General features: G+C 31.5%; 3 protein-coding genes across 5 annotated transcripts; all 3 read right to left on the bottom strand.

The window, feature by feature from the left end:
* Nucleotides 1–14,232: 14,232 nt before the first annotated feature.
* Nucleotides 14,233–14,964, bottom strand: LOC113874163 (dehydration-responsive element-binding protein 2D-like). The gene has a single exon (XM_027512384.1). It carries the CDS (start codon nt 14,962–14,964, stop codon nt 14,233–14,235), a length of 732 nt encoding a protein of 243 aa, XP_027368185.1.
* A 2,136-nt stretch (nt 14,965–17,100) lies between these two features.
* Nucleotides 17,101–21,988, bottom strand: LOC113846583 (probable GTP-binding protein OBGC2). Of its 2 annotated transcripts, none has more exons than XM_027475027.1 (10): nt 21,822–21,985; nt 21,267–21,739; nt 20,523–20,614; nt 20,072–20,155; nt 19,337–19,414; nt 18,764–18,964; nt 18,571–18,678; nt 18,086–18,160; nt 17,734–17,912; nt 17,101–17,622 (listed from the first exon to the last, which is right to left on the bottom strand). In XM_027475027.1, exons 1-10 carry the CDS (start codon nt 21,983–21,985, stop codon nt 17,523–17,525), a joined length of 1,554 nt encoding a protein of 517 aa, XP_027330828.1. In that variant the 3' UTR covers nt 17,101–17,522. The 2 variants fall into 2 exon arrangements, with proteins under 2 accessions (XP_027330828.1, XP_027330829.1); XM_027475028.1 differs by having other exon boundaries at nt 17,159–17,622; nt 20,523–20,608; nt 21,822–21,988.
* A 1,318-nt stretch (nt 21,989–23,306) lies between these two features.
* LOC113848087 (glucose-induced degradation protein 8 homolog) lies at nt 23,307–26,573 on the bottom strand. Of its 2 annotated transcripts, XM_027477467.1 has the most exons (8): nt 26,489–26,573; nt 26,285–26,401; nt 25,289–25,430; nt 24,807–24,954; nt 24,654–24,729; nt 24,457–24,568; nt 24,236–24,327; nt 23,307–23,982 (listed from the first exon to the last, which is right to left on the bottom strand). In XM_027477467.1, exons 1-8 carry the CDS (start codon nt 26,519–26,521, stop codon nt 23,941–23,943), a joined length of 762 nt encoding a protein of 253 aa, XP_027333268.1. In that variant the 5' UTR covers nt 26,522–26,573; the 3' UTR covers nt 23,307–23,940. The 2 variants fall into 2 exon arrangements, with proteins under 2 accessions (XP_027333268.1, XP_027333269.1); XM_027477468.1 differs by lacking the exon at nt 26,285–26,401 and having other exon boundaries at nt 23,941–23,982; nt 26,489–26,521.
* Between the last annotated feature and the right edge of the window lie 954 nt (nt 26,574–27,527).

Genomic DNA, 27,527 nt, shown 5'->3' with positions numbered 1-27,527 from the left:
TCTATTGTGAATTAACTTGATTAATTAATGGAGAGGAATTAAGTTTGATGATTTGTTCTTTCATGGAGAGAAAAACTGAGAGGAAGAAACCAAGAGAGTAATAGTGGAATTGAGTGAATTATGGTTTAGAAGGTGTTAAAGATTAATGGAAATAAGTGTAATGGTTAGGATGAACTAGAATGGCGAGATTGCAAGGATTGAGGAATGAGATTGTGCTAAATTGAAAGAGAGAATGGACTTGAAATGCGAAAGAAAGAGTAAATTGAGAAAAAAGAAATGAATTATGAAGGCTTGAATGATTTGCCTAAGCTGTGGTCCAATATATTATATGTTGCACTAAAATTATTCATGAGTGTGAATTTATAAAACCATGAGATTATGAGATTATGATGAGAAATCTATGATATGTTGTGAGTTCCTGAAATACACTATCTTGAATTATTATGAACTCATTGAGAATTATTGTGAAACTCATGTAATCTATCTATCCATGTTAAGGCATGTGACTCATGGAGATTATCTATCCATGTTACTAAGTCTATGATGACTTATAGCTTTATGCTATATGCTATGATTCTAAGCCCATGGTGACTTCTATTATTACTGTGCAATAGCCCCAAGTGGCTAAATGAAATGAGTTGAGAAAACTATCACAAGAAAACTGAAAATGCAACGTCATGCATCATATATTATCTTGTGAAACGACTTGATGACATTACAGAGGCACATCTGTAGGTATTGGAAGTTCGGTCCAAAGTAGACCTTCTGGGGGTGGCGAAAGGGAGAACATCCGACCTAAGTGGCACATGGCAACTGAGCTCCCTGTAGTCGGGTCGTGACCCGCTTGCAAGACCTTAGCCAAACCTGATGTGAACTCGATAACACTAGGGTCGTAGAGGTCCATTCCTGAACGTGCCAGATGGCACTACACATCAATGATGTGCTATTATTCTATCTTCTATCTATGATTATCATTGTGCAGAGTAGGTAATGGAGTCCTCTGATCACCATACGACTTGAATTTATCTATCTATCTCTATGCTAAAAGCTGGGCAAGTCGCCAGTCATAGAGGAATAGGATATCCATGCATCATTTGCATGCTATGAACACATGAGTGACTATATGGGTGAGATCGAAACCTGCATTCATGCATCATGTGCATTACTATTAGGGATGATTGAATGCTTGTGAAATTGGCTATGGTTATGATTATACTTATCATCCCATTATTTGTTTTGACTTTTGATGATGCTGAATGTTGCTAGTTGTTTTGAATTGTGTCTATGACGCCGCCTTCCTTAGGGTGTGGCTATGATTGATGTTTGTGTTTGGAGAACTCACTCCTTTGTTTGTATTTTCTTGTATTGCTTTTCTTTTATTTATATAGATGGACAGGAACAGGGTGAAGGTGTGAATCCTTCCTTCTGAGGAGGATATGTGGGTGTTTAACTCCACGGTTCAGCAGAGTGTCTTTCGCGGGTTTGCCCGAATGATTCATAGAGTTGATAGTGGAGGCTCATGGATCACCCAGTACATCACTGACACACCTATTGAGATTGTCTTTTCTGTTCCTCCTGGTGACACTCAATTACCTTACCCTGCTTTATTTGCTTCTCCTACACCTACGTCTGTGGACCCCTGTACACCAACTACTAGACCAACCCCTGCACCTGTGCCATTCCCTTTCATAACTTCTACTTCTCCACCTGTGCCAATGGAAAGGGATGTCCATGTGGTGGAATCCTCCATTAGGTACACTAGCATGCCATCTTATATGCACCCTGCATACCCATTTACTTTGGTTCCACCAACTGCTGCTCGTTCACCCCCTCGTAGTTCTACTTCCCCGACATCATCTGATGAGTCTGATCCTATTAAGGATTACTCGCCACTCGATTGATGTTGTTTACTTATTTGTGTTTTAGTGGAACTGCTCTTAGGTAGCTTAGTCTATTTCAGTTGTGTTGTACTTGAACTATGTTGACCGTTCTGTTTGAATTATGCACCTGACGTTTCTGTAAACAATGTTTAAACTACTTTGAGGCATTTCCTAATAATGAATTATGGTGATTTTATTTTGTCATGCTATTGAGATTAAGTTATGATATGTTGGAACGAAAAGTTATATGCATGTTAACTCTCTCAGATAAAGGAAACTACACTTGTAAACTGTATAAAAAAAATGTTACTAGATTTTGGTGTTTTCTAATTTATCATGTTATAAAGTGGGTATCAATGTTTTAGTGATTTAGGGTCGCTACAAGAGTCTTGCAGTACCTTAAGGGGTGTCTTGGCAAAGAGTTACTTTTTCGTCAAGACTCTAACATACAACTTCTTGCCTTTAGTGATGCTAATTGGGCGACTTGTCTTGATCCACGCAAATCTATCATAGGTTACTTTTTTTTCTCGGTAGTTTGCTAGTTTCTTGGAAGACAAAGAAACAAAACACAGTATCTCGTTCGTCTTATGAAGCCAAATATCAGGCTCTTGCTTCCACTACTTGTGAGTTGGAGTGGCTCACTTATTTGATGAATGATCTCCAAATTTCTTATTCTTAGCCAACTATATTATACTGTGATAACTAGAGTGCTTTGCATATTGCTACAAATTCTGTGTTTCATGAACTTACCAAGCATTTAGATATCGATTGCCATCTTGTTCAGGAAAAGGCTCACACAGGACTGATGTGGTTGCTTCTTGTTTCCTCTTCAAATCAGTTGGCTTACATCTTCACTAAGGCTCTTCCACTAAGATTATTTGGCACCAACTTATCCAAGTTGGGGTTAGTTGATATTTTCCTACCTCCAGCTTGTGGGAGGAGGCGGTATCAAAGGAAGAACCTAATACAAACCACCAATAAGCCCAAAGTGTGAGTTTTGTAGCAGCCCCAATTTGGCACCTCATAATAATGCTTAAAAGATTATAGAATAAAGAATAAAAGAGTTCTTATATCCTATTAGTCATTATCATCTAGAAACATGTTGAGGTATATTGGTTTGTTATACCTACTAAGGTGTAATGGTTTGTTACATCTATTTTGTACTTTGTTTTACGCATTCCTTGTCTCTGGTAGATTTGCTAGATTAGATCTTATCATTTTTTAGCTTTAGCTCTTCTACTTCTATGTGTGTGAGTATATATATTTTACATAAAATTTATTTAAGATTATTTAAAATTTATCATTTTTTTTAGCTTTATCATCTTTTATTTTTATTTAAGATTATTTAAAATACTATCATTATTAATTTAATTGATTAATAAAAAAATATGTTACATAAAATTTATTTAAAGAGAAGTGATGTTGAATATTTTATAACCACAATAAACTCTAATTTAAAATATAACTATTTTTTTAATTTTAATAAATTAATCATTTATTTTTTATAAAAACAAACTAGTGAACAAAAAGAAGGAAGCAATGTACATAGATATACCAAGGTGACAATTGTGTATGATAAGTTTGTATTTTAGTATGCTTTTATAGCTTATATATTTATGTGTGACTATTATTTTAATTAATTTTACATTATCATACTAATCATTCAATTTAGCTTTAAAAGGTCATTGTTAAATTTTGAGTGTATTTTAGGCCTAAAGTGGTTGAAAAATAGTGCGTTTTGGGTCCTAAATCCTATAGTCAGCATAGAGGGTGCTTCGAGCCACGTGCACAGCCATGTTTGCTTAAGAAAAGTCCAACTATTAAATAGACCTCATGGGTAGCAATGTATGGACCTTCTTCTTTATCTATTTCATCTTATCCTTTCCACACCTTTTTACACATCTTTTTCACATCCTTAATTATGGTGGTGGCTAGTCGTTGACGACTATTAGAATTTTGAGAACATATCTTAGGATCAAGAACTTGCTTCCTCTCTTCTCTATTGGAGACTCCTTTAGTTTTCATTTACTTTTCAAATTCTATGGATTTGTTTAATATTTTTTTAGTTTTCTTTCATATTATGTCTAGCTAAATACATAGTAGAGTTATGCAGAATTTTTTGCATGACTTTATGAGATCTTTTTATTAATAATAATTTCACGTTTCCTTTCTTGATTGGTGTTTACCTTATTGTGTTATATTTGTATGTTTAGAATTGACAACTCTTAAAAATATCATAATTAATTATATTATAGGCAATCTGTAACATCCTCTTCTTATTTTTCGGTAATTTTTGTTTTGTTTAATATTAAGTAGTATTATAGTGCATGTAGAAGAGAGTATAAAGGATTTTTAGAAGAATTTTGGTGTAGAAAATCTCGCTAATGCGAGGTAAATCTCGTCCAAGCGAGATTGAGTATGCATAAATACATTGTTGTAGGGCTATCTCGCTCAGGCAAGACTGATCTGGCTCAGGCGAGACTGATCTCGCTCAGGTGAGTTGGGATCTCGATTAGGCGAGATAGGTCGCTCAGGTGAGGACTCACAGGAGAAATATCATACTCTCTGGATGTCATCTCGCTTAGGCGAGATGGAGCTCACTCAAGCGAGCATATTAGAAAATAGTGAGCAAGACCACTGTCTGCATATCTCGCCCGCTCAGGCGAGATATCCGTCGCTCAAGTGAGTTGTTCCTCGCTCAAGCGAGAGCAAGCGGGATTGAAGAATATTTAAGAGATTTCTAGCATGAAAATTTCATTTCATTCTAAACTCATGTCTCTCTATCGGTTTTCTCTTAACTCTCTCTTCTATTATCTAGATAAAAGCCTCAGAAACTCTGATATCTCTTCAAATCCATGCTTGAATGTTGAATCTCAACGACCCCAAGTAAGTTTCTTGAGATTAAACTTCATTTTCTTCGATCAATTTTCATGTTTTTGTTTCTTAAGGATATCACTTGGTATTCAGGAGAACTTCCATAGTTGATTTCTAATCTCCTTCAGTATCTCTTTGTGAACTAGTTTTTGAGGTAAAGAGAGCTCTATTTTATCGTTATATTACAATATTTATTTTGTACTCATAGAGCAGTGTTAGATGAACATCTTATGAGAATATGTGGTTGAGATATTTATTGTGTGAATAATGAATGAAAAGATGTATGTTGATTGTTTAGATTGGTTGGCTGTTGAGACTAAATGATTGGTATATGCAATATGTGATGAGTACTTGATGTGAAATATTATTGAACTTGCTGAGTGGTTATTATGAGATTTTATGAAATATATTTGGGTAAAATAATATGCTGAAATGATATTGATCTGAAAGGATTTAACAATTGCAATTATATCAATAAGTATATGAGTGGAATGGATTGGAATGAAATTAGTCTAGAAGTGCTATACTAAGCACGATCTTATGAATGAGAAAAAGGATAATTCTGAAAATGACTCAAGAGTTCGAATATGGATTGGATCTAGTGTAAATAATTACAGAGATACACTGGGGTATAGAGTCCATAAACGATGAAAATCTAGAGGAAACGTAGGGTGGTAAACGACATTTGCGTATGCGTACACACTTTTTCTGAGAGCAAATGTGTCACATGGCGTCATATTCATTTTCTGACTAGACTCCTGACTATACCTTTACTAAGGGCCTGATTATTGTACATGTTGTATCTGTGTGTATGGGCTAACCGGCAACTACTTACCTAGTTGAGTAAGACCTCAAAATGTTAGAGGTATCGATATTTGTGATCACAGTGCACTAGGAGGGCATATTGAAATGAAAGGATGGACAATAGATATAAATTGTGATTGATATGTGTATGTGAATATGTTGTATTTATATTATAAATTATGATTTTGTGATACAATGTTTGAAAACGGATAGAATAGACGCTCATCCTTACTAATATTTTCAGGAAACCATGATGACAGAGCCTCAGGGAAGACTTAGATTAATAGATAGATCATTACATAATAAGTTAAATTATGTATTTAATGAATATAACAAATTTTGTTATTTTAAATTTGTGCTTCTTGTGGAAGATGAACCTAGGAATTTTGTTATGTTAGAAATAGATTTCTTTTGTAGTATCCCTTTTGATTTTCCTAGGAATATAATATACCAGAATCTATGTATCTATATGTATAGAGGTACTGTTAGAACTCCGGCAGCCTTCGCCTATCTATTCACTTACCACGACCACGATCATCTCGGGAGACCTTTGAACTAAGCTTAGTTCTTCTCTTTCAATCATTATTAAGTTAATAGTTCATAAACTCTTTATGTTTTCTTTTCTTTTTACCTTGTATGACTATTGAGGTATTAATAAATTTAGTATAAGTGATTGATAATCATAGGAAAAATGAAATTATAATTAATCTAAAAGAGAACATAGAGAATTATAAAGGTGAAACCATATGCTCTAGATCCTTATTGATTAGTTTATTATCAGAGGTTGCGTTATTTTTAATTATATTTTAATTACTTTCATATTTGAATTGTTGTTTTATTTAATTTTATATCCTTTAAGTTTAAACAATTGAATTAAGAAATTCTTAGTAATTGAAAACAATCCTTGTGAGACAATATTTTGAAAACTTATTTTAGAATCTTTGATTACTTTTTGACAGGTATACTTATCTGCAAACAACAACTCTAAAAATTTATCCCAGAAATTCTTACCTGTTTTTATTTTTTTATTTTTTGCTATTTAAAAGGGCTTAAATGTCTAGAACACAAACAAAGTTAAGAGATAGCCCTAGGTGTCTAGATGCAAATGACATAAAGATACAAAAAAGGAGACAAAGAAGAAGGAATAACATCAAAATAGGTATAAGGCAAGTGATGTGACATATTTTAGGTTTATATTTATAGTTTTATTTTGGTTTATAAACATTTTTAATATGCTTTATTTTTAGAGTTTTTACCCTTTTCTACTTATTGGAATAAATTAGGTCTTTTACAAATAAATGCTTTAATTTTGTATTTTTTGGTAATTCTGATCTTTTACTACTCTTTCAGCATAACTTTTTTTAGAGATATAATTTTTGGCTAGTTCTAGTTGCATTAGATTTTACACATCTAGGGCTTCAAAATGCATATATGGATCGCTGAATTTGAAGTTGATTTCGATTTTTTATGATTTTTTGAAGTTGAGGTAGATTTGTTAAATATTGTTGCGATATTGCATTTGGACCATTTTTTATTAGATAATTGTATTTGGGCTTGTAGTTATAATTAAGGTCTGAATTTTGACAATTTAGTTTACTCTAATTAGAGCTTATAAATAGATTAATAAGGTTCTGATTTAGCGGATGTGATTAAACACTTTGAGATTTTGAGACTTGGCCAAAATAAGAATCCTTGTTTTTACTTTCTCCCGTTGTTTTCTCATACTTGCGTGGGTTAAGTGCTTTGATGGAAGGCTAAACCTCTCGTTCAGTCGGTGAAATCCAAATGCTGTAATTTTGATTTATGTTCTGCTCTAAATTGCTCCAAGTTTGTTCTCTTTTTCTCTCTAATTTTAGAATTGTGTATTGCGATTATGATTAACTTTTCTCTTGTTAGAATTCAAATTAAGATTCGATTGATGCTTGATTTGATAATTAATGCAAATTAGATTAAATGATTATTTGATTTAATTCGTAACTTTGTTCAATTATGTTATTCGATTGAATTAATAATTGAATTGGGTAATTCTTCAAACTCGGATTTAAATTTTTAGATATTGTGATAGTAGGAGTTACATGCATTTGGTATTCTGTGGATTGATGTTTCTTAATTCATTTTCACTCAATTTTATTCTATTTGTAATTTAATTTAATTAATTTACATTTTTTAAAAGAAAACCTAAAATTGAATTTGACTGAAAATGCATCTCTGTGAATCGACTTAGGTTTGACTCTATACTACAAAATGTTTTAAAAAAACTTAGTTGTTTTGACAGTGACTTAGCATTGTCTATCAGCAAGCAGTCCCCTACACCTTTTATGGCTAACTTGTTTGCATATTAGTTAGTTTCCTTACATATATGGGCAAATCTAATAAACTTAATAAACATTAACAAGTTCCTGATACTTATTATTTCTAAATGTTTAGGATTAAGTAAACAAAATTCTTTGAATCACTCTTAATCTAAATAGTTTGAAAACTCTTTTGGACAATCAACTACACCCAACAAAGATGCTCCGCAATTCAACTTCAAGAGGAGAAACAAAGATAACTTTGCTATAGATACTAGCTAAAAACTGACCTTCACCATGACAGATTTGACCACCACAAGTAAGTTCACCTTAAGAAAGGGAGATTGTACGATCATATTCAACTTCAAATGGTCAAAGGGAAGAGAGATCTATTTGACTCTAGTTTGGTCATTCATTAGCTTTGGAAGGAATTTCGATTTATCTGCGTAACAACGAGATAGGTATTCAGAATCACAAAAAAATTTTGGACAAACATGTTAGGCTGGGTTAGAGAAATTTTGGAAGCTAAAGGTATTTCTATATTTCCATAAATGTCAAACAATAACTCCAAATAGTCAATGTCAAGCAGAGAATTTACTAAAAATGTGATTAGATAAGTTTAGTAACAACCAAGCCAAAATACCTTTACTAAAGAAATAAACTCATTGACTAGGAAAAATAAAATGTTACGAGACTTTCTTAGCATAAAAATAGCCTTTAAAACATGCATAACAATTTCACGTGCATCCCCACACCAAGAACATATAGAGGAGTTAGTCATATCGAGGAGTTAGTCATATCTCTTATATACCTCTCTAAATTAGTAAGTAATTTCCCATAGCCAATAAGTAATTTTAGGAGATCCTTTCCAATACCAAACTAACTTAAAAACCTCTTGACTACAATTAATATCTCGAACTTACTTATAAAGTAATTGGTAGGCATATTTAAAAGAAAAATATCATTATTTATCAAATTCTAAAAAACAAGAATCTGAACCCCTAGACAAGACAAGGGAATTAATTTGACCTATAACTTTACAGATCTCATCATGGAGCATAGTTGTTATTTTTCCCAAACTCAATCTCCTTTATTTGCATTAGAATTTGGTTTGATGGCTAATTTTGTTAAATAACAATTATTACAATTTAGTAACTAATTTAGCAACTCACAACAATTTTTAAAATTTGAAATTGAATTTGTTAGTTGCAAAATTGGTTACTAAATTTTATTTTTTTATTTTTAATTATAGTTAAATATATTAATTGCTAATTTGATAGTCAATTACTACTAAATATGTTCAATTGCTAAATTTGATAAAAAAATTACTATGAAATTCTTAAATTTAGTAGCTAATTGCTACAAATTTAGTTTGATTGTTAATTTTAATAATTAATTGCTACAAATTTTGTTCAATGACTAAATTCAGTTGCAATTTGTTACAAATTTTATTTAATTACTAAATTTAGTGACTATTTGCTGCATATTAGTTTTAGTGGATAATTATTATACATTTGTTTCGGTGGCTAATTAAATATTTTCTAATTTTGATTATAATTTTTTTGGATATAATAATAATAATAATAAAAAAAGGTAAAAGGGTTCAACATGGTGTACTCTGATGCCTGCAATTGTTGGTAGTAATGACTTAGGATAATGGAAAAGATTAAGAAAAAATGGGACTATATTGAATCACTTTTGTTTATTTTATTTTATTGGTCAACAGCTATATTGCATTGTTTACATGGTAAACTGAGTTCGCGGATTGGAGCCTCTTTTTTGTTTGGTCAACGGATAAATTGAAAAGCCTTGGGTTTTGTTTGTGTATGAGAAAGAGACTTCGGCTCACATTTATTGAACAATAATAAGTTGTTCATAAAATGAACAAAAAGGTGAAAATGCATTGACTAGTCCACACTTTGGGCTTAACGTTGATGTTTTGCTTGCCGCTTACCTATCTTTAATAATAACAATAATAATAATTCCAGTAATAATAATAATATAGGTAAGTAATTAAATGATATTTATATTCTTTTTATAATTATTGGATGGTTTATAGTAATTTGAATTTAATGTATTACGTGGATAATAGGATAAATTGCAAACTAGGTGAGTCTAATATTAAATCTTGTCTTGAAACAAAATTGGGACCTAATTGAAAATTCAGGTGTTTGTGCTTTATTTAAACTTTGTTCAAGTATAGAAAATTTGATTTTAGGAGTTAAACTGAAGATTTATATGATCATTTTAAATACGTGGACTGTTTTTGTAACATCAGCTGTAATGCATTATATATGCTGCGTGAATATAATATTTTTTTTATTGATATATTTAATGCTCATTTAATTTTGTCCGTGTGCGAGTAATGAGATTGATCATGAGTTGATAATATATATATATATATATATATATATATATATATATATAATTTACTCGTATAAAAAATATAAAAATAAGTCATTTTATATTATAAATTAGAGTACAAAGAAGTGAAATATTAATAAAATTATTCATCTTCAGAGTTTTTTATAAATATATTTTTAAATTAAAATTAACTAAAAATTATGTATGAATTACATTTTTACTTTCTATAATAATTTTATTTTTCACTCACATAATTTTTAGTTTCATTCTAAATTTTGTAGATTAATATTATTACTTAAAAAATTTTTATTACATAATATAAGTTTTTATATATTTTATAAATACTTATTTTTACATTCATAAAATTTATTTTAAATTTTTAAATTTTTAAATTTAGAACTTACTTTTAAGAGTCTCATCTTTTAAATTTATAGTTATTAATATATATTAATTATTGATATTTATTATTTAATTTACAATAAAATCTTCTAAAAATTTTATTATGATTTAATTTCTGTTGTCAATTAAATGTTAAGTTAATTAATAAAAAGTTAACTCATTATTATCATATAACATATCGTGTTATTTAACTTTATAATATTTTATTATTTAAAATTATTTACAATTAAGTCTATAAATATATTTTACATATTTACATTAAAGCTTTTTCTCATTTTCTTTCTTGTTACTCCTCTCCCAACCCCAATGTTTGAAACTCGTTCCCTTGCAACATGTGATGATCTTTGAGGTTAGCCAGTATCTAGAGAATTATCTCTGGCCTCGTATGGATGCTGTCACTGCCACCTTCAAGCATGTTATGTTCATTATCCTCATGGTCAATGAGAAGGTCTTATTTCTCTTCTCTATTCTCTTCTTATGTTCATTTATTCATTCCGCTATAAATTTCACTCATGTCATGATGTGTGCCTTGCAATTTCGAGAGAACGTTGCTGCTTAGACTTGCTTCTATGAACAGAAATTTGCTTTCAAAGGCTTTCTTGAGTGGGTATTTACCTTTCCCCTCTTCTCATTTCTATATCCTTATTGCTATTGGTTTGCAAGAGAGAGATTTTACTTAGCATCTCTCAGGATGACATGATTTCATTTTCATTCATTACCCATTTATGTTTATTTTTTTTCATCTATTTACCATTTTATTGTTAAATTAGACTTTCAGGTGTTCATTTCTCCTTCTTTTCATTTATCTGATGAACTGGAGTTGGGGAGCGGGGGAAGGGAAGGAGCTAAGATGATAGAGCATAGAGGAGATGGGTGTGAAGTTAGAGACTAAACTGAAAATATATAAAATATATTTATATACTTAATTATAAATAAATATTCATTTTGAATAATAAAATATTATAAAATTAAATAACGTAATATGTGAAAACGGTTAATTGTTTCTATATCAATTAGCTTAATATTTAATAAAAAAAATTGATAAAAAAAATAAATCATAATTTCTTAACATTTTAGAAATTAAATTTTAACAAAAAAATATTATAAAAATTAATCATAAAATGTATTATACAAGAATCAATTACATATTTAAGTCTAAAAATATATTTTTAAATACATGATTTTGATTTAATAAAAAAAAATATTATTAACAATAATATATAGATTATTCTATTATTTACTATACTATTTTACACTTCTTTGATGTGTATTTTTTAAAATTTTTATAATAGAATAAATAACTAGTTTCTTATTTAAAAAAAATAAAATCTAAAGATACATTTTCTAATTATGAATATTTTTTTTATATTTTTAACTTATTTCTAAAATAATATATGTAACTAATTTCATACTTTTTTTTAAAACAAATCAAAATATATTTTTAAATTTACATAATAATTTGTAATATTTATGTATAAATTACTTTATCATTTATATATTATAAAGATATTAATTTTATTATATTATTTTATACTTTGTACATGTGAATTTTTTTATGTTTTATTTTCAATAAAGTATATCTTCTTATGTTTCTTTTTTTTTTTTTAAATAGAAAAATGTTCTTTAAAATTTATATAATAATTAATAATTAATAATTATGATCTATAATTTATTCTGTCATTTATAAATTATAAAATCATAAAAATATTTTTTTTAACAATAATATCTTGCATAATGTACTTGGTACTTTTCTCTCCATTTTCAAAATAACCAAAATGAAATTTTTTTTTCAAATTATTTTCAACAACCCTTAAAAGGATTTTTCTTTTAATTTTCAAATCTCTTGTGCTGACATTTTTACTGATTAATATGTAAAACATTGTCCAGCTAGAATTGTCACCTTTAAACGTTGTCCACAAAAGGGTCTAAAATCGTCTAGATGCTTGTATGTATAACTTGTTCCAAGGACTAGAAATCAATTTATGGGAATATTCTAATCACTAACATCAATTTTGAAGATTTTTTTAATGTCTCACCTAAACATGTTTTGTACATGATATAAATATCTAGATATTATAAAACTATCTAAGTGAACTAAGTTCTAGAAAGCACTTGTTCTATATAAATATTCAGATAATTAGACAAGTTCTCAAGCTCAATCTTCAGTGTATAGTAGTCCCTACAACTGCCCCTCTTACTTAAAAAAATGAATTATTATTTTATTCAAAAATTATTTTAATGTATTATCTGTATAAAATTTTTATACTAATAATTAATTAAAATACATAATAAGTATATATTTTACAATATTATATAAATCAATAATTTTTATTAAACTAATACTTCCTTTTGTCTGCACATGAATGCTATAATTTGCAAGAATAACTTTTTTTATGCCTTTAACTGACGTTATAAATTTGATTTTAATTAAAACTAAAAATGTCAATAGCACTATTACTCTATCAACTTTTCTTAACACTATTACGTAACATTTACATATACTAATTCTTACTGATATATAAAAGCAATAAGTTTATGATGAACTCTATCACCATTCCTCAACACATTATGCACCATTTAAAAGAACTAAGTCGGGCCGTTATAATTTATAACGGCCGATAACGGCTTATAATTACGTTTTTGCCAATGTTATAACGACTGATAATTAGGTTTATAACTGCCTATAACAGTCTATAATGACGTTTCTGCCACTGTTATAACGGTCTATAATTACGTTTCTACTTATCATTGGCTTATAACTACTTCGTCGGCTAGGGCTAAGTCATCTAGGGCAACTCAACATCGGCTAGGGCTAAGTCATCTAGGGCAACTCGAAATCGTCTAGGGCAAATTTTAAGTCTAAATTCCAGATCGACATATATTATTACACAAGTAATATATTCATGATATATGTTACATGTAAGAATATTAATATATATAAAAAAAAAACCAGTTTAAAGCACATATAGTATTGTTAATAATAATACAGAAAAACTTTGTCCTATCATATTTTTTAATTAATAATAAATTAATATTACTATTAATAATTTATATTAATAAAAGAAAGACATGCCCTATTATCGTACCTTTGTCGTTCGCTAAAAGTAATAAGATAACTTCGTCCTGTAGATAACTTTTAAGTAACCTTAATATATCATATTATAATATAGGTGATATATTATATATATTATTATTATTATTATTATTAATAATATATATAATATAAAACACAGGACATAATTATAATATATAATATATATATATATATATATATATAATATAATATAATATAATATAATATAAAAGCACAGGTTCATAATTTCATTTCTATTTCTTAACATATTATATGACATTTACATTTAATATTATTAATAACATAAGAACTACATCGTGCTAATAATAAGATCACGATTTCGTCCTCTAGATAACTTTCCAAATTAAAGTCAAGATAACACATTATCATACAGGTGATATATACTGCTTCTAATAGTTTTATACACGCCCTTTATAAATGCACACTATATTTATCTATGAAATTTATCCCCCAGGTCTAAGATCTCTATCATGATTAAGTATACTTGGCTGCTGCTATCTCCCGATACAGTTTCATTGACCGCAAATTACATGCACCAATGAGTTTGCAAGGAGTCCCAGGCACCAACATCAGGGAAATTTGCAGCTGCATAAATTTGATCATCTGAAATAATAGGAAAATCGATGGACATAGCAGCTTCAGTCCAAATGGATTCATCAAACAAAGGCATACCCTCATTCATGGTCCCCCAAAAGGAACGAAGTTTATCTTCTTCGTTGTGACCTATGGGCTTGGAATGATTTTCAATTGGATTAGTGTTGGTTTCAAGAGGAGGAGTCACAATAGGGTTGTTGGTATAGAATGGTCCATCACCAACAATTTCAGAAGTCACAGAGACTAAAGGGTTCATGCTTTTATTCAGATCAGAAGTGACACTTGGGGTATCAAAGTTGTTGGGGTGAATCTGAGGCTGTTGCATTTGGGGAATTTGGGTGTTAGGGGAAGGATTTGGCGATTGAGAATTCACAGGAGGAGGAGAAAGCTCTGGCAGATTGAGCTTTGCATCTGAACCATAAAGCTTACGTGCAGCAGTATCGTAAGCCAAAGCGGCTTCGTGAGAGGTCTCAAATGTGCCAAGCCAAAGGCGAGCACCACGGTTGGGTTCACGGATCTCAGCAACCCATTTGCCCCAAGTTCTCTGCCTCACGCCTTTGTAGGTGCAACTTGCATTCTCAGGGCCTCCTTTGCCCCTCATACACCCCTTTCTAGAGCTGGCTTGTGCTGGCTTCTTCATTTGTTTTCTCTCCTCAATTCCCATGCCGGATTTCAGCATTGTGCTGTAGCACACTTAGCAGAGAATTATGGAAACTATAGACAAATTGTAATAACTAAGGATGGGGAGAGAGAAAGGGGCAGAAAAATTGAGATAAGCTGATCTTAGGCTTATTGTTGGGAGTGGAAACAAGGTGATGGGGGGTATTTATATTGGGAAAACAAAGGTAAGAGAGTAAATAGTAAACACAAGTCTTTGAAACGTGGCCTTCAGTGGGACTGAGTAGCAACTTGGCATGATGAACCAGGCTAGTCGTGTCAAACATGAACCTCACTGTTGGTTTCTCTTGTACACACTTGGCTTGTGCCTTTGGTTGTATACTAACTCAGGTGGCGAACAATCAAGAGCAAAATTCTCACTTGATTTCCCCTTTTTTAGCTTTGTTTTTCTTTTGTGAAATAAATGAGGCTTTGAATGAATTGAATGTAGAATAAAAAAATATAATAAAGATAAGGAAGAGAGGATAAATGAAATTTAAAGCTGTGGGAGAGAGAAAGCGGTTTCATTGAATAATGGGTGTTTATCTATATTTTTTTTTTCTGTGGAATTAATTTGAATTTGGATATTAGTCATTTACTATTGGGAGGGTGCGGTGACATTTGGAGGAAACGGTTGAAGATAACTATGACTGGGGCTATTAAAATTAATCACATAATATGAAAACAACAACTAAGCCTTCCAATGTGGCAAGAAAAAATCCCAGTTCCAAGTGCAGGAACTGGAAACAGTCATCAGTGTACAGTAAAATAGCCAAAACCAGATCTGATGAACTGAGACACCACAAGTGTCACTTGTGACACGTGTGAGCTTACCAAAATTGATAGTCATTTTACATTATATTTACTATTTCTTGTTGAGCATTTTGTACCACATCTCCTAGAGAGTACCTATTTCTTTTGTTTGTTTGTGTTAAAATAAAATAGAAGTGGTTCCTCAAAGCACCGGTAAGGAATATATACCTGGGAAGTCTAAATATAAAAGAACTGTGCTGAACTGACCATCCTTCAAATGCACTTATCAACAGGTATAAATAAAAATATGAAAATACAAAAAAGAACTCAACTAGCTGGTTGTCATCACAATAGAGAACCATGATATGGATACTTATAGCCCCTTACCTAAGGCTTTAATAACAAAGGTGACAAACAGCGGTGGATGGAGATACTGGATTGGAAGTAACCGAGATATATTATTTAATTAAAATTAAAATATAAATTTAGTCATTGACACTCTAATTTGTTTCTAATTTTAATACTTAATCTTTATGCGAGTTTGATTATATTTTAATGATATTAAAGACTAAAAAAATTATATAAAAGGAGCAAAGTATAATAAAAAGTTCATACAAGGATAAAAACATAATTTTTATTAGTATGTGAACTAATTTATAAATCAGTCAACCATTAAAATTAACGTGCATTTTAATCTTTAATTAATTAATTAATACTTGAAGACCCGCTGGCTCTTTTGATTTATATGGGAAGAGTGCATAAAGCAACTGGTGTACCTAGGTACCTTCCTTTCCGAAGGACAAAACTAGAGGGTATCATCAAGAAACATTTACCTTACAACACGTTGCTCTTTTGTCCAATTTGAGGTTTCCAAAACCATGAACCCAGGGAGTTATGTTTATCGCCTAACATCATTTTTTTTTCTTTCTAATATTGGGATAAGTAGTACATGGTATACTTAGATATCTGTCCAAATGTTCAGTTGCACTAAATTCCAAGCATTCTACCCCAAGTAATGCTAGTGAGCACTATTTTGCTTCTAGCTGGCAAAACGACTTTTTGCCAGTTATATGGAAACGTTTAACACCTTGCTAACATAGGCCCTGGCCCTGGGTAATACAATTCGGTGATGTTCACTTTGGCAATTCACATGAGTAGATACCTCATCTAGATTTATGAACAGGCGTAGGTATGTCATGGTAGTCTCAACATGAACTGGGATCCTCTCCAGTAATTGTATATTTTTTTACATTTTTCTTAAGCAAAAGAACTCAGTTCACGCATAAAAATAATAATAATAATGAGAGGATCCCGGTTCGTTCCAAAAGTCAAGTAACTTATATCTAACTGTTCTTAAGTAAGACGGCGTTAACAGAGGACTGGGTTGTAGACAATCCACTACTCCGTAGAAGGCGATGTTTTGTTTGTCAATATTAACATCGGAAATGAGAGTAGTAAATGAACACTACCATCATGCACTTTGTTCTCTTACTATTACCATGCCAACATGGAGCTAACAGACATCATGATTTTTTTATACATGGCAATGATATTGCATAAATCCTTTACATTTTCACTACAAATGATAGAACATATCTTATCAAATTGCCAACCTTGATGTCACAACAATGAGGTCGAGGAACTTGAACACACTCGTCTCACGCAAGTATTTTCTCTGAAGCCAACTGAATTTTCTTAGCTTTCTTTCTCTGGTAAAGACAAATTAATACCAGAACCAATTTACGTGCAGTCTTCGCCAGAAAGCCTCGTCGAGCTGCAATGTTGTTTAACAAAGCATATAGCAGCTGAATCTCAAGGTGGCACACTGAAAGCCAATGCTTCACTGGAATCAGAGCACTTCCTTAAAGCCGACCTTATCTCCTTTAACATCTCGTTAATCCTGATACCCTTTCTGCAAGAAGCAAAATGAGTTTTTTAACCTAAGCCAATGAAGGGTACTACTAAAAATATGATATAATAAAATGTCTGCGCAATTGCTACACATTTGTGAAAAAGCACTTACAGAACACTAACTCCAACAACAGAAAGAGGTCGTGGATAGTCCTCAAGATTTTTTTCTTTCCTGTCACTTTCATTGGACAATTGAGCTGGAACTTCAGAGATTGGTTTTGGTTCAGAAGCAGCCCCATCGTTGCCGATTCTCATAATTTCTTGAGTCAATGATGAAAGTCTGTCCTTCGCCTAAAATTATAATTAGGTGAACATGTTTGTTATGTGACATTATTTTGCATATTTCTTGAGTATACATGACCCTAGCCAGAACACATGATGATGGGAGCCTCATGTACTGGCCCTCTCTTTACAAGATAATAGGAAATTAAAAGATAATACTCACAGGCTATGATACCACATACCTCTGGTAAGTCAATTTTATTCAGAACTACAATGTATGGCCGTTCAAGGTACTCCGGATTATACATTCGCAATTCCTGCAAAACAAATACCATGGAGGGAGCATGAGCAAGATTAAAAGCTAATAGATAAGGGAGGGATACACATTACAATTAGAAAAGCGATCTGACCATATCACTTTCTGCACATTAAATGAGCTAGGTTTATTTGCATAGGATGACTCAAAATACCAAAAAGACAAGAAAAGAGAAAGACTAAACAACAGAGTTGTGATCATTAACAACAAAACATACTTAACAAGACTAACATACAGATGATTTTTAAGAAGAAATTAATCAGATCTGATAAAATCAATTGTCCAAGTAAACTCTTCCAATTCTTAGAAATTGAGTCTTCAAGGGCATAAAATAAAGTTGTCAAACCAACAACAGGCAGAATTTGAACGGATTAAAAAAATGTATCCAATCATAAAAGAAAAAATACACACTTCTCGAACAGTTCTGTAATCATTTATAGGGTTCTCAGTCGCTGCATCAACAACATGGACCAATAGCCTTGTCCTCCTGAGGTGCCTCAAAAAATTGCGGCCAAGACCCTGAAAGTGAAAGACAAAAGCCTTCATATTTAGCATCTCAACGGTTTATATGGGGACATTAGACAAAGAACAAAATATTTGATACCTTTCCTAAGTGAGCACCTTCTATAAGACCAGGCAAATCTGCCAATGTAGCTTCAGATGAGTACATTCCTGCACCCAAGCTGGGATCACCGCCAAGGCGTCCAAGATTTGGCATTAATGTTGTAAAAGGATAATCCGCAATATCAGGTTTTGCAAGTGTAATGGCAGCAAGAAGTGTTGATTTCCCAGCATTTGGAAGTCCCTACCATAAGATTAACTTGATCTTGAGCAAATGAATGAAAACATCTGAAAGACAAAAAAGTAAGAGACAACCAATATACGTTTGACCTCCGTTAACCAAATAAATAAATGATTCATAAACCATGAGGAAAAAAAAAAAAAGAATATTTACTACACCTCTCCCCATCATCTTTCATGGTCTTGAATAACTCTAAGCCATGGTAAAACCCACTATTTTAGTTTCCGAGTAATCTCAAAATTATCTTCCTTGATATAGAGAAAAGAAATAATTCATTCATCAACATTGACATTCAATACATAATTATTATGACGATAAAAGTGAGACAACCAATTACTAATTAAGTAAGGCAATTTGTATAGAAGCAAAACTTACAATTAGACCAACATCAGCAACAACTCGTAGGATCAACTCCAACTTAACTTCCTCCCCAGGTTGACCGTGAACTAAAACCTGAAAAAATTTGAAGCAATATTGTTTTATCTTATCATGAGATAGCAAAATAACTTGCTAATGCAGAATTTTTAAATAGTACTGTTTCTAGATTCAAGATGGTTATCATTTCCTGAAAAAGCCCAATGTTAGAATTAATGGTTGTTTGGTTTAAGAAAATGTTTTGTTTTTATTTTCTTCTTTTACTTTTAATTACAAAAATTTCACTTTTTTGTATTTTGTTTTCTGCTTTCAAATATTTGTACAGGAAACCGTAAAAATATCTTTTTATTGTTTTTTCACAATTTCGTATACAAACTAATGAAAATCAGAAATAAAATGAAAACAAGATAATATTTTTATTGTTAAAAGTGATAACAAAAAACATTTCTCAAAACAAACAGCCCATTAAAATAACTTTTCTGAACCCATGACACAAAATAGTGACATATGAGCATGCATTTTGCACAAAACAAGTGATCATTCATTATGTATTGCAAAATTCAAATAAACTTTGATTAAACTGCAAAAGCAAAAGGAGAACCTTACTGATTTAAAACTTGTGTAAGGTATAATTTGCCCAGAGAGATTGTAACTACAAGATGTCACTAATGATATATCTTTCCAAAGAATATGAGAAATATTTCAGTGCTCATATAAATACTCAATAAACTTTACCTTGTCTGAGTCATCTCTCATCACATTAGTTGTCAAAGCCATCATCTTTTTCCTTTTATGCTGTGGCATTTCTAACAAGCTAATCTGGGCAGCCAAAGAAGAAATAACAGATTCAGGTGTAAAGTACAAACAAAACCAACTAGAAATACAGTATTTCAACCCATGATCTTTAGTTACAAGGCAAGAATCTTACCATTGTGTCAAAGTTCACACTTGGTACCACAATAAATAAAAAATCCTTAGTTTTGAACTCAAAAACTATAAAATATTTATATATTCGTATGAATTACAATGTTTTAATTTTTTTCTTTTAATCACCAATCTGAAACGGTACAACTCATCTCAAACAATTAAACAACCCACCAATGCCTTTAATGGATTAATCGACTCTGATTCATTACTCAATTACAAAAACAATAGATTTTCAAAGAATTTTAAGCACGTATATTACCCCTCCTTGGCCTCCCCTCGCAACAAGAACTTCATCACCAGGTTGCGCTAGATCAGCCAACATCTTCCCTCGTTTGCTTTTAACAACTGTACCTGTCACATTTATAAATTCAACGACTTAAATCAGATTTAATTCTTCAGAGATTGTTTACACCATCTCTTTTCAAAAACTAAAAAAGTGAAAATAAGGTAAAATCTTTGCAAATATTAACCAAAACATATTAACTGACAGTGAAAACAAAAAACACATGAAATTTCAAGCATGTATGTGAAATGAATGACAAAAACTGAACAGCAGTTGGAACTGATCATAGCAAATTTTTAGCTCTTTACATAGAAGCAGAAAAGAAGTCATCAACAAAACAGATACACAGTGCATTTGGATAACTTGGTTCAATGTTTTTTTTTCACAATGACTTTTATCATAAATTTGAATATGAAATCTATTAAAATAAGCTAAATACAGCATATTTTGATAAACTATATTAAGGGTCTATTTGAAAGAATTTATAGATAGCTTATAGCTTCTAGAGCCTAAACTTATCAACAACTTTTAACTCTCATATACAGCTTTTTACGCAACTTATCAAAATGAGATATTTTTAACTTATTCTAAGCCATCATTTAAAAGAATTATTAAATAACTACTAAAAAATAATCTATGTATTTAAACACATCCTAAAAACCTTATTAAAATAAAATAAAGAGAGCTATTCTCATGAAGTATAAAGCAGAGCATACAAACCTACAGGAACAGGAATACGCAGAGTGGGGGCAGCAAGTCCATTGCGTAGCTGCGAAGTCAAAACGCCCATTGCATCGACATTTCGACCGCGTTTTGCATGATAGCGGCTTTTGTTATGAAATTCAAGCAAAGTGTCTTTGGCTTCGTCTGCATAGATGACAACATCACCTCCATGACCACCCATAGGGAGTATAAGGGACCCATCGAAATCCCTCTTCAAAGACCCTCTCTTCTTCAACTTCTTCGATTTTCCCTTATCTTGTTCCTGTTCCTCTTTCACTCTCTGGTTCATAACTGCTCCGTGACCTCCGTCTCCAGCACGAACGGTGATTATTACATGATCGAAATATTTGTGAGGTTCCTTTGTCAACGACGTTGACGGTGGAGGAGACGCGTTGGCGCTGATAATTCCGCACCGTACCGTTTTCCATCTATGAATTTCGCAGTTGCATTGGGGTTTGAAGTGGATGTTTCTATACAGAACGAACGCCGTTAGTTAACGAAAAAAGAGAGAGGAAGAAACTCGAAGAAGGTGAAAGTAGAATGAGTGAATACCTTGGTGGGAGCAAGAGAGTGGAGAAGAAGCGAGTTTCGCGTAATTGAATGTTGTAAGATGGTGGCGGCGAAATCAGAGACACCATTATCCCAATTTCGATTGAAAGGGAGAAGGGGAACAGGGTGTGAGAACTTGGTTCGATGTGGCTCTCAAGAAGAAACATGGGCTCATGCCCAAGCCCAACAATGTTTTAGACCGTAACAAGTTCGTAACGGCATCTGTATATAAGCCCAATATCTTCTTATCCTTTTTGTTTCGTAAGCCCGTAATTTATTGGAATCTGACTGCATATATTCGAGAAATCTTCGACCAAAATTTTCTAAGAAATCTCATAATATATTTGGATCAAGTCCAATATGAAAAGTGTGAAGAAAACATATCATAAAAATAGGTATTGCTTTTTGCACCGTTTTTTCCCCCTTTGTACACACCATTTTAAATCTTTTTAGTTTATTTTTAAAAAAATGCCCTGCGTCAAATAAAACAAAAGAAAAAGAAAGATCTATTTTCATCCATTTTTGGAACCGTACTTGTGGAAATGAAGAAATACCCCATGCTCAAAATAAGATTATTACTTGGAATTGAATTAATAGAGGTGAAGATGAAAGTGACGTTGTGGGTGAAGTTTGATGAGAAACAAACTGTCTGAAAGAAATTGAGCTGAGAGAGAAGATGAAGTCGAGAAAAGGGTAAAATTCATCGCCGTTTGCATTTGTGCATTTGAGGGCATCATATCACCAATACTCAATTTTGGGATGACGAATGAGAGGAGTGAGGAAGACAAATGTCGGTGCGGAAATCTCGGTAAGAGGCAAGGGGATGGTGGAGTTGAACTGAAAATGGGTATTCTTAGAACAAAAATTTGCAGACAACGTCAAGGGATGAAAAATAAAATGGAGTAAAAAGTACGATAATTGTTGTGGTACAAAGAATATTTTTTATATTCTTCTTAGATTAACAATTTTGATTTTTCTAAAATTTTAAAAATTAAAAAATATTAATATTTTTTAAACTAAACCACTAACTCCATTTTCTATCAAATATAAAACAACTAACAATAATGATTGTTATTCGCATAAGACTATCAAATCCTTTCAACTATAAATAGTACATAGATTTTATCAAAAAGTAATCTTCGTAAAAAATAGGGTTTTATCAACTGGTTCAATCTAACACAAATTATAAAAATTAACCAAATAATAAAAACTGAAATCTGAACAAACTAAATAATGCAAAAACCAAAAAACTTAATTTATTTTTTTAAAACCGATCCAAATCGCACTATAACTTTATAATTAAATCGATTTTGTTTAAAAACTAATGAAATTCAATCCGAACACCCCTAATAAAAATAACAGTAATCTTAAATATAGCCAATCTCATCAAAGTTCGAAAGTCCTATGTGACTAACACCATGGTAGGGCAAAATTGTAATTCCACGAATTGTGTAATATTATTAGGGAAAGTATTATCGTTAGGGATACCAATACTTTGATCCGTCATTCAAAATTTATAAGTCACATCACACATATATGAGAAACATGAACTAACAAATTATTTCACAAATCATCAAATGTAATGACATAAAACAACAACGTCAATAAAGTGTCAAAATCTTTCAAGAGAATGAGCTTAGGTTATAGAATTAAAAAAAAAACAAAAACTTACAAAAAAGTGTTACCAGCACGCCGTATCGCAATTTTCAGTAAATTTTTTCTGTTTATCAATTTGTTGACCTAAGGCACTCGTTATAAACTTTCATGTTAGAAAAAGAGTGGGCAAAACCTCACAATGGATTGAATACAATCTAAAATATAGAAAATTATGAGAGGGTGACATCACAAGGCCACAAGTTAGATCAACTTCTCCAGACAAGCTACAATCTCAATCCAGAACCAGATGCAATTTTCTCCATTTTCATGTAACTCTGATACCTCACAAAATTGCAGTTATGACCAATAAGATCTAGAAAGCTTGCTCCAAAATTTTTTTCACATCAATAGTCAGAGAACTTTACATCAATGATCCAACGATATACCAATCCCTCGAGTGATAACAAAGGCACAAGGGAAACGTGCTTCATTCCCACAATTTCCCAGTGGATATTTAACTACTCGTTCATCGACTTTTAAGAAAATCCTTCAAGGAAAATGGCCCATCCTGCAATAAATAAATGAAGGAATCAGTTTGAACACTTACTAATTATGGATAATAAAGGGGTTACATCTCTTGTTGCACCTGTAGGAGTGCTTGTGCGCTCTCACTCAAGAAAAGATGAGGCGAAAAAATGGTTTATCAATTATAAAGTTGTGTCAAAGCTTAAATTGCGAAAGCTATAACCGAGAAAAATAGCCAACAGATGATGCCATCAAAAACTAAAACTGAAACAGAAAAATTATCAATTGCCCATTACCTGGCCAAGGCCCTGGCTTAAGCATTGTCTAACTACTGTGACCTGCTGTATAAGTTTCTCCATGGCGGTGTCGCTGGGAAGGTTAAAGTATGCTGGTAATCACCAACATTAACAGGAAAAAAAGATGACTAAAGATCATATTTAACTGGCATAGAACAAAGTATTGAGACTTGCAGTAAAATATACATTAAGTAAAAAGGAGTATAGTCAAGTTAACCGACCAAGAATAGTTCGATTCAAACAATCTGCAACCTGTTGCCGATATTCTAAGCTAAGCAGATGAAACATTGGTGATTTCACTGGATCATTATATGCAAGAAGGGCCATAAAATCCTGCAAGAAGGGCATCTTCATGTTTACTTCAACCTTAAAGACATGCACATGTGTCAATAAATTGTTCTGCAAAAGACAAACATACTTCAAGTTTTTCCCTGTACTTTTGCTCCTTTCCAAAAGGACTTAACTTGGTCTGAGCAAACTCCAAAGCTTTTGTGCTGTCAATAACATGAGATTCTATTAAAGCAAGAAGTTTGCAATATGCTCTCTTGGAGGCAAAATTAATCCATCTCACCATTTCCTAGAGCAGACAAGCTCTACAAAACGAAGGCTTAGAAGATCAAACAGCAAATCCTTGTTGTTCTCTAGAATATCCTGTGCCAGCTGTTCAGTGAGCTCAATAGCCTTATGTGCATTTCCCTCCAGCACAGAGTGAACAATTCCTAAAGACAGATGAAATTCACTGTCAAGTGTCAAGGAGGCCTGACTACCAATAATATGCACCAAGATATGTTAGTTCAAAGGTATGCAAAGTATATGCAACAAAGTAAGAAAGCATTGTCAAAAAGCAGCAGATGTTTCATGTAGCATTAAGAGTGAAAATGAATTTGGCATCCTCCCCATTGAGGTCCAGTAATCCAATGTTCATGTTTTATATGATACAAATCTTTCAACAGTGATTATTACAAAACACAAGTACTCAATCAAATGAAATATTATCACAAGCAACAAAAGTCTTCAATCAACCTTAACACTGAAAGACAATAATGAACCTACTTCTTCTTTTTTCCATATTCTCCAAATAATCTGCAGGCTGCTGCATCCCAGTGCAAGCAATGAAGGACTCTGCTGACTCTTTGAAGCAATTATGTATGAGATATGACAAAATGATGTCACGAACATCATTTTCATTTATAGCCTGCAAATATAGACATGTAGCAAAAGCATGTATAGAAATAGTGACAAAAGTTATGACAAGAAATAATACAAGTATATAACCAGGAAATCATAAATGTTCACAGAAACCCAATATAGCACCTAATAGCAACCACAAATGCAACAGTTCTGCTAGGAGCCCAATTCAAGCTTTCTTTTTTTTCTCTCATAAGAAGTCAGAAAAATAAGTTAAAACTTAAAAAACCACAGCTTCAAAGGAATAGCTTAAATTGAAATCATTTTCCATTGCAGAATTAAGAAAAATGAGTCCACAGGAACAACAAAGTCCAACTAAAGTTTTCAAAATTCACAAAACAAAAACAGTTTATTTCTTGACAATGACATTAATATGATATTTAAGCACGAAGCAGCCAACCATCAACAATATCATAGAAATTAGCAACACCCAAAACATATTAAACATATAAAATAATACATATCCTTCTAAGTACAAAACAGTTTACACACAGCACAAGATGCAGACAGGCAGTGCATAGCAAATTATCAATTCATGATTTCACTTAATTTCAGACATGTAAAGACAAATGCATCACAACTAATTATCAAAGAAATGTAACTAAAACATCCCTAGCTAAAACCTCCCATTGTTGCTTGTTCCATATTAAGGGGTGAAAAATCACTTTGGACTTGCTTCGATGCAAAAGTAGTAACCAAAATTATGAAGTATATAAGATTCACAATCTACTATCAACCTCGCCACGCCACTTTGGTTGTAGCAAGCAAGTATGAAGTAATTTTCATTGCACACCCTAAAACCACATCATTGTGAACCCGTTCATGTGTTGTACTAATTGAATTTTAGGGCTCATAACTCACGCTAAAACGAAAACCTGCGACTGCGAAACTTAAAATAGTGGAAGAACTAGTAAGAGAAAAGTTTGAAATTGAAGAAAATGCAGTGTTGTCATGAATTGTGAGAGTAATGTTTCTTTCCTACATGAGTATGAAATGAAAAGGTTATCGGAAGAGAAACAAGAATGGAAGGCGCAATAGGTAAAGGGGAAAAATAAGAAGAAGTACAATGTTTTCGTATCGACGAGGATCAACATCCATGGTTGCTCTTGGGAGGGTTACTCCGAAAACGGGACAAAGTAGAGGCTCAAGGGTGAGAGAAGCACAAAGACAATAAAATGCTACTATTTTATTCAAGTCCTTTGAAAGAGTATTTTATATATATATTTTTAAAATCTACAGTTAGGATGATTTCTAATATTTAAGAAAAAAAATATATTTTTACATTCACTTCTTAACTAAGAGAGTGTCTTATACATAAAATTATTATCACTGTTAATTTACATTAAAATAATACAGTTAATAATTTATTTTAAAAAATATAAATATTATTTGATCTTTAAAATATTAAAAAATTACAAATATCAATATAAAGAACATATATTTTTTTTTCAAATTTATAAATGTAATAACAAATATTTTGAATATAATTATTTTACGTTTGAAGAATATAAAATATTTTTTTAATTTTGAAAACAGCATAAAAATTAATTTTTATTAATGGATTAGTTTAATAAATAATTTTATCATAAAAATAATTTCATAATAAAATTTTTAAATAATTAAAGTAAGGATAAAAATGTTAGAAAAAAAAAGTAAGGATATAAATATTTAAAAGTCTAATTTAATAAATAAAAAAATAACACGTAAAATTTTAAGACAAATGAGAGCTCTCGTGAGTGCATACGACGTCCACCGTTCAATAATTCATATCCACGACTCCACGTTTAAGTTGGTATATCACTAATCGTACGATGAATGCATAAGATCAGGTATCTTTCGTAAGATAAGAAAAAAGGTCAAATAAGATATTTACGTTTATTTCTCGAAATCTTTTACATTATGGCGGTTTAATTTTGGGTAATTCTTTAGTTTAAATATTTCTTTTAATAAAATTGACGTGTCTCAAATGAAATCAAGTAACGAGTAGATGTGAACTTTTAAATGAATCTAGATATAAATTGGATCTAAACAGAGCTAACAAATAGAATTAAAACTCATGAGCTAACTCTTATTTATATTTTATTAGTCTAGTTTATAACAAGGT

The sequence above is a fragment of the Abrus precatorius genome, unplaced genomic scaffold (genome assembly GCF_003935025.1).
Source record: "Abrus precatorius isolate BTA unplaced genomic scaffold, Abrus_2018 Scaffold8, whole genome shotgun sequence".
NCBI classification, from domain to species: Eukaryota; Viridiplantae; Streptophyta; class Magnoliopsida; order Fabales; family Fabaceae; genus Abrus; species Abrus precatorius.
The sequence above is the reverse complement of the archived record's forward strand: the minus strand, read 5'-3'. Positions and strand labels throughout refer to the sequence as shown.

Excerpts from the sequence above, each read along its gene's own strand:
- LOC113874163 (XM_027512384.1), bottom strand. The coding sequence starts at position 14,964 with ATGGGAATTGAGGAGAGAAAACAAATGAAGAAGCCAGCACAAGCCAGC.
- LOC113846583 (XM_027475027.1), bottom strand. The coding sequence starts at position 21,985 with ATGTTTCTTCTTGAGAGCCACATCGAACCAAGTTCTCACACCCTGTTC. Across the intron at positions 20,156-20,522 it reads CGAGGGGAGGCCAAGGAGGG|ATTAGCTTGTTAGAAATGCC; the intron begins GTAATATACGTG and ends TTGGCTGCCCAG. Across the intron at positions 18,161-18,570 it reads ATTACAGAACTGTTCGAGAA|GAATTGCGAATGTATAATCC; the intron begins GTGTGTATTTTT and ends TTTGTTTTGCAG.
- LOC113848087 (XM_027477467.1), bottom strand. The coding sequence starts at position 26,521 with ATGGATGTTGATCCTCGTCGATACGAAAACATT. Across the intron at positions 24,569-24,653 it reads AGTACAGGGAAAAACTTGAA|GATTTTATGGCCCTTCTTGC; the intron begins GTATGTTTGTCT and ends CCCTTCTTGCAG. Across the intron at positions 24,328-24,456 it reads TTTGAATCGAACTATTCTTG|CATACTTTAACCTTCCCAGC; the intron begins GTCGGTTAACTT and ends GGTGATTACCAG.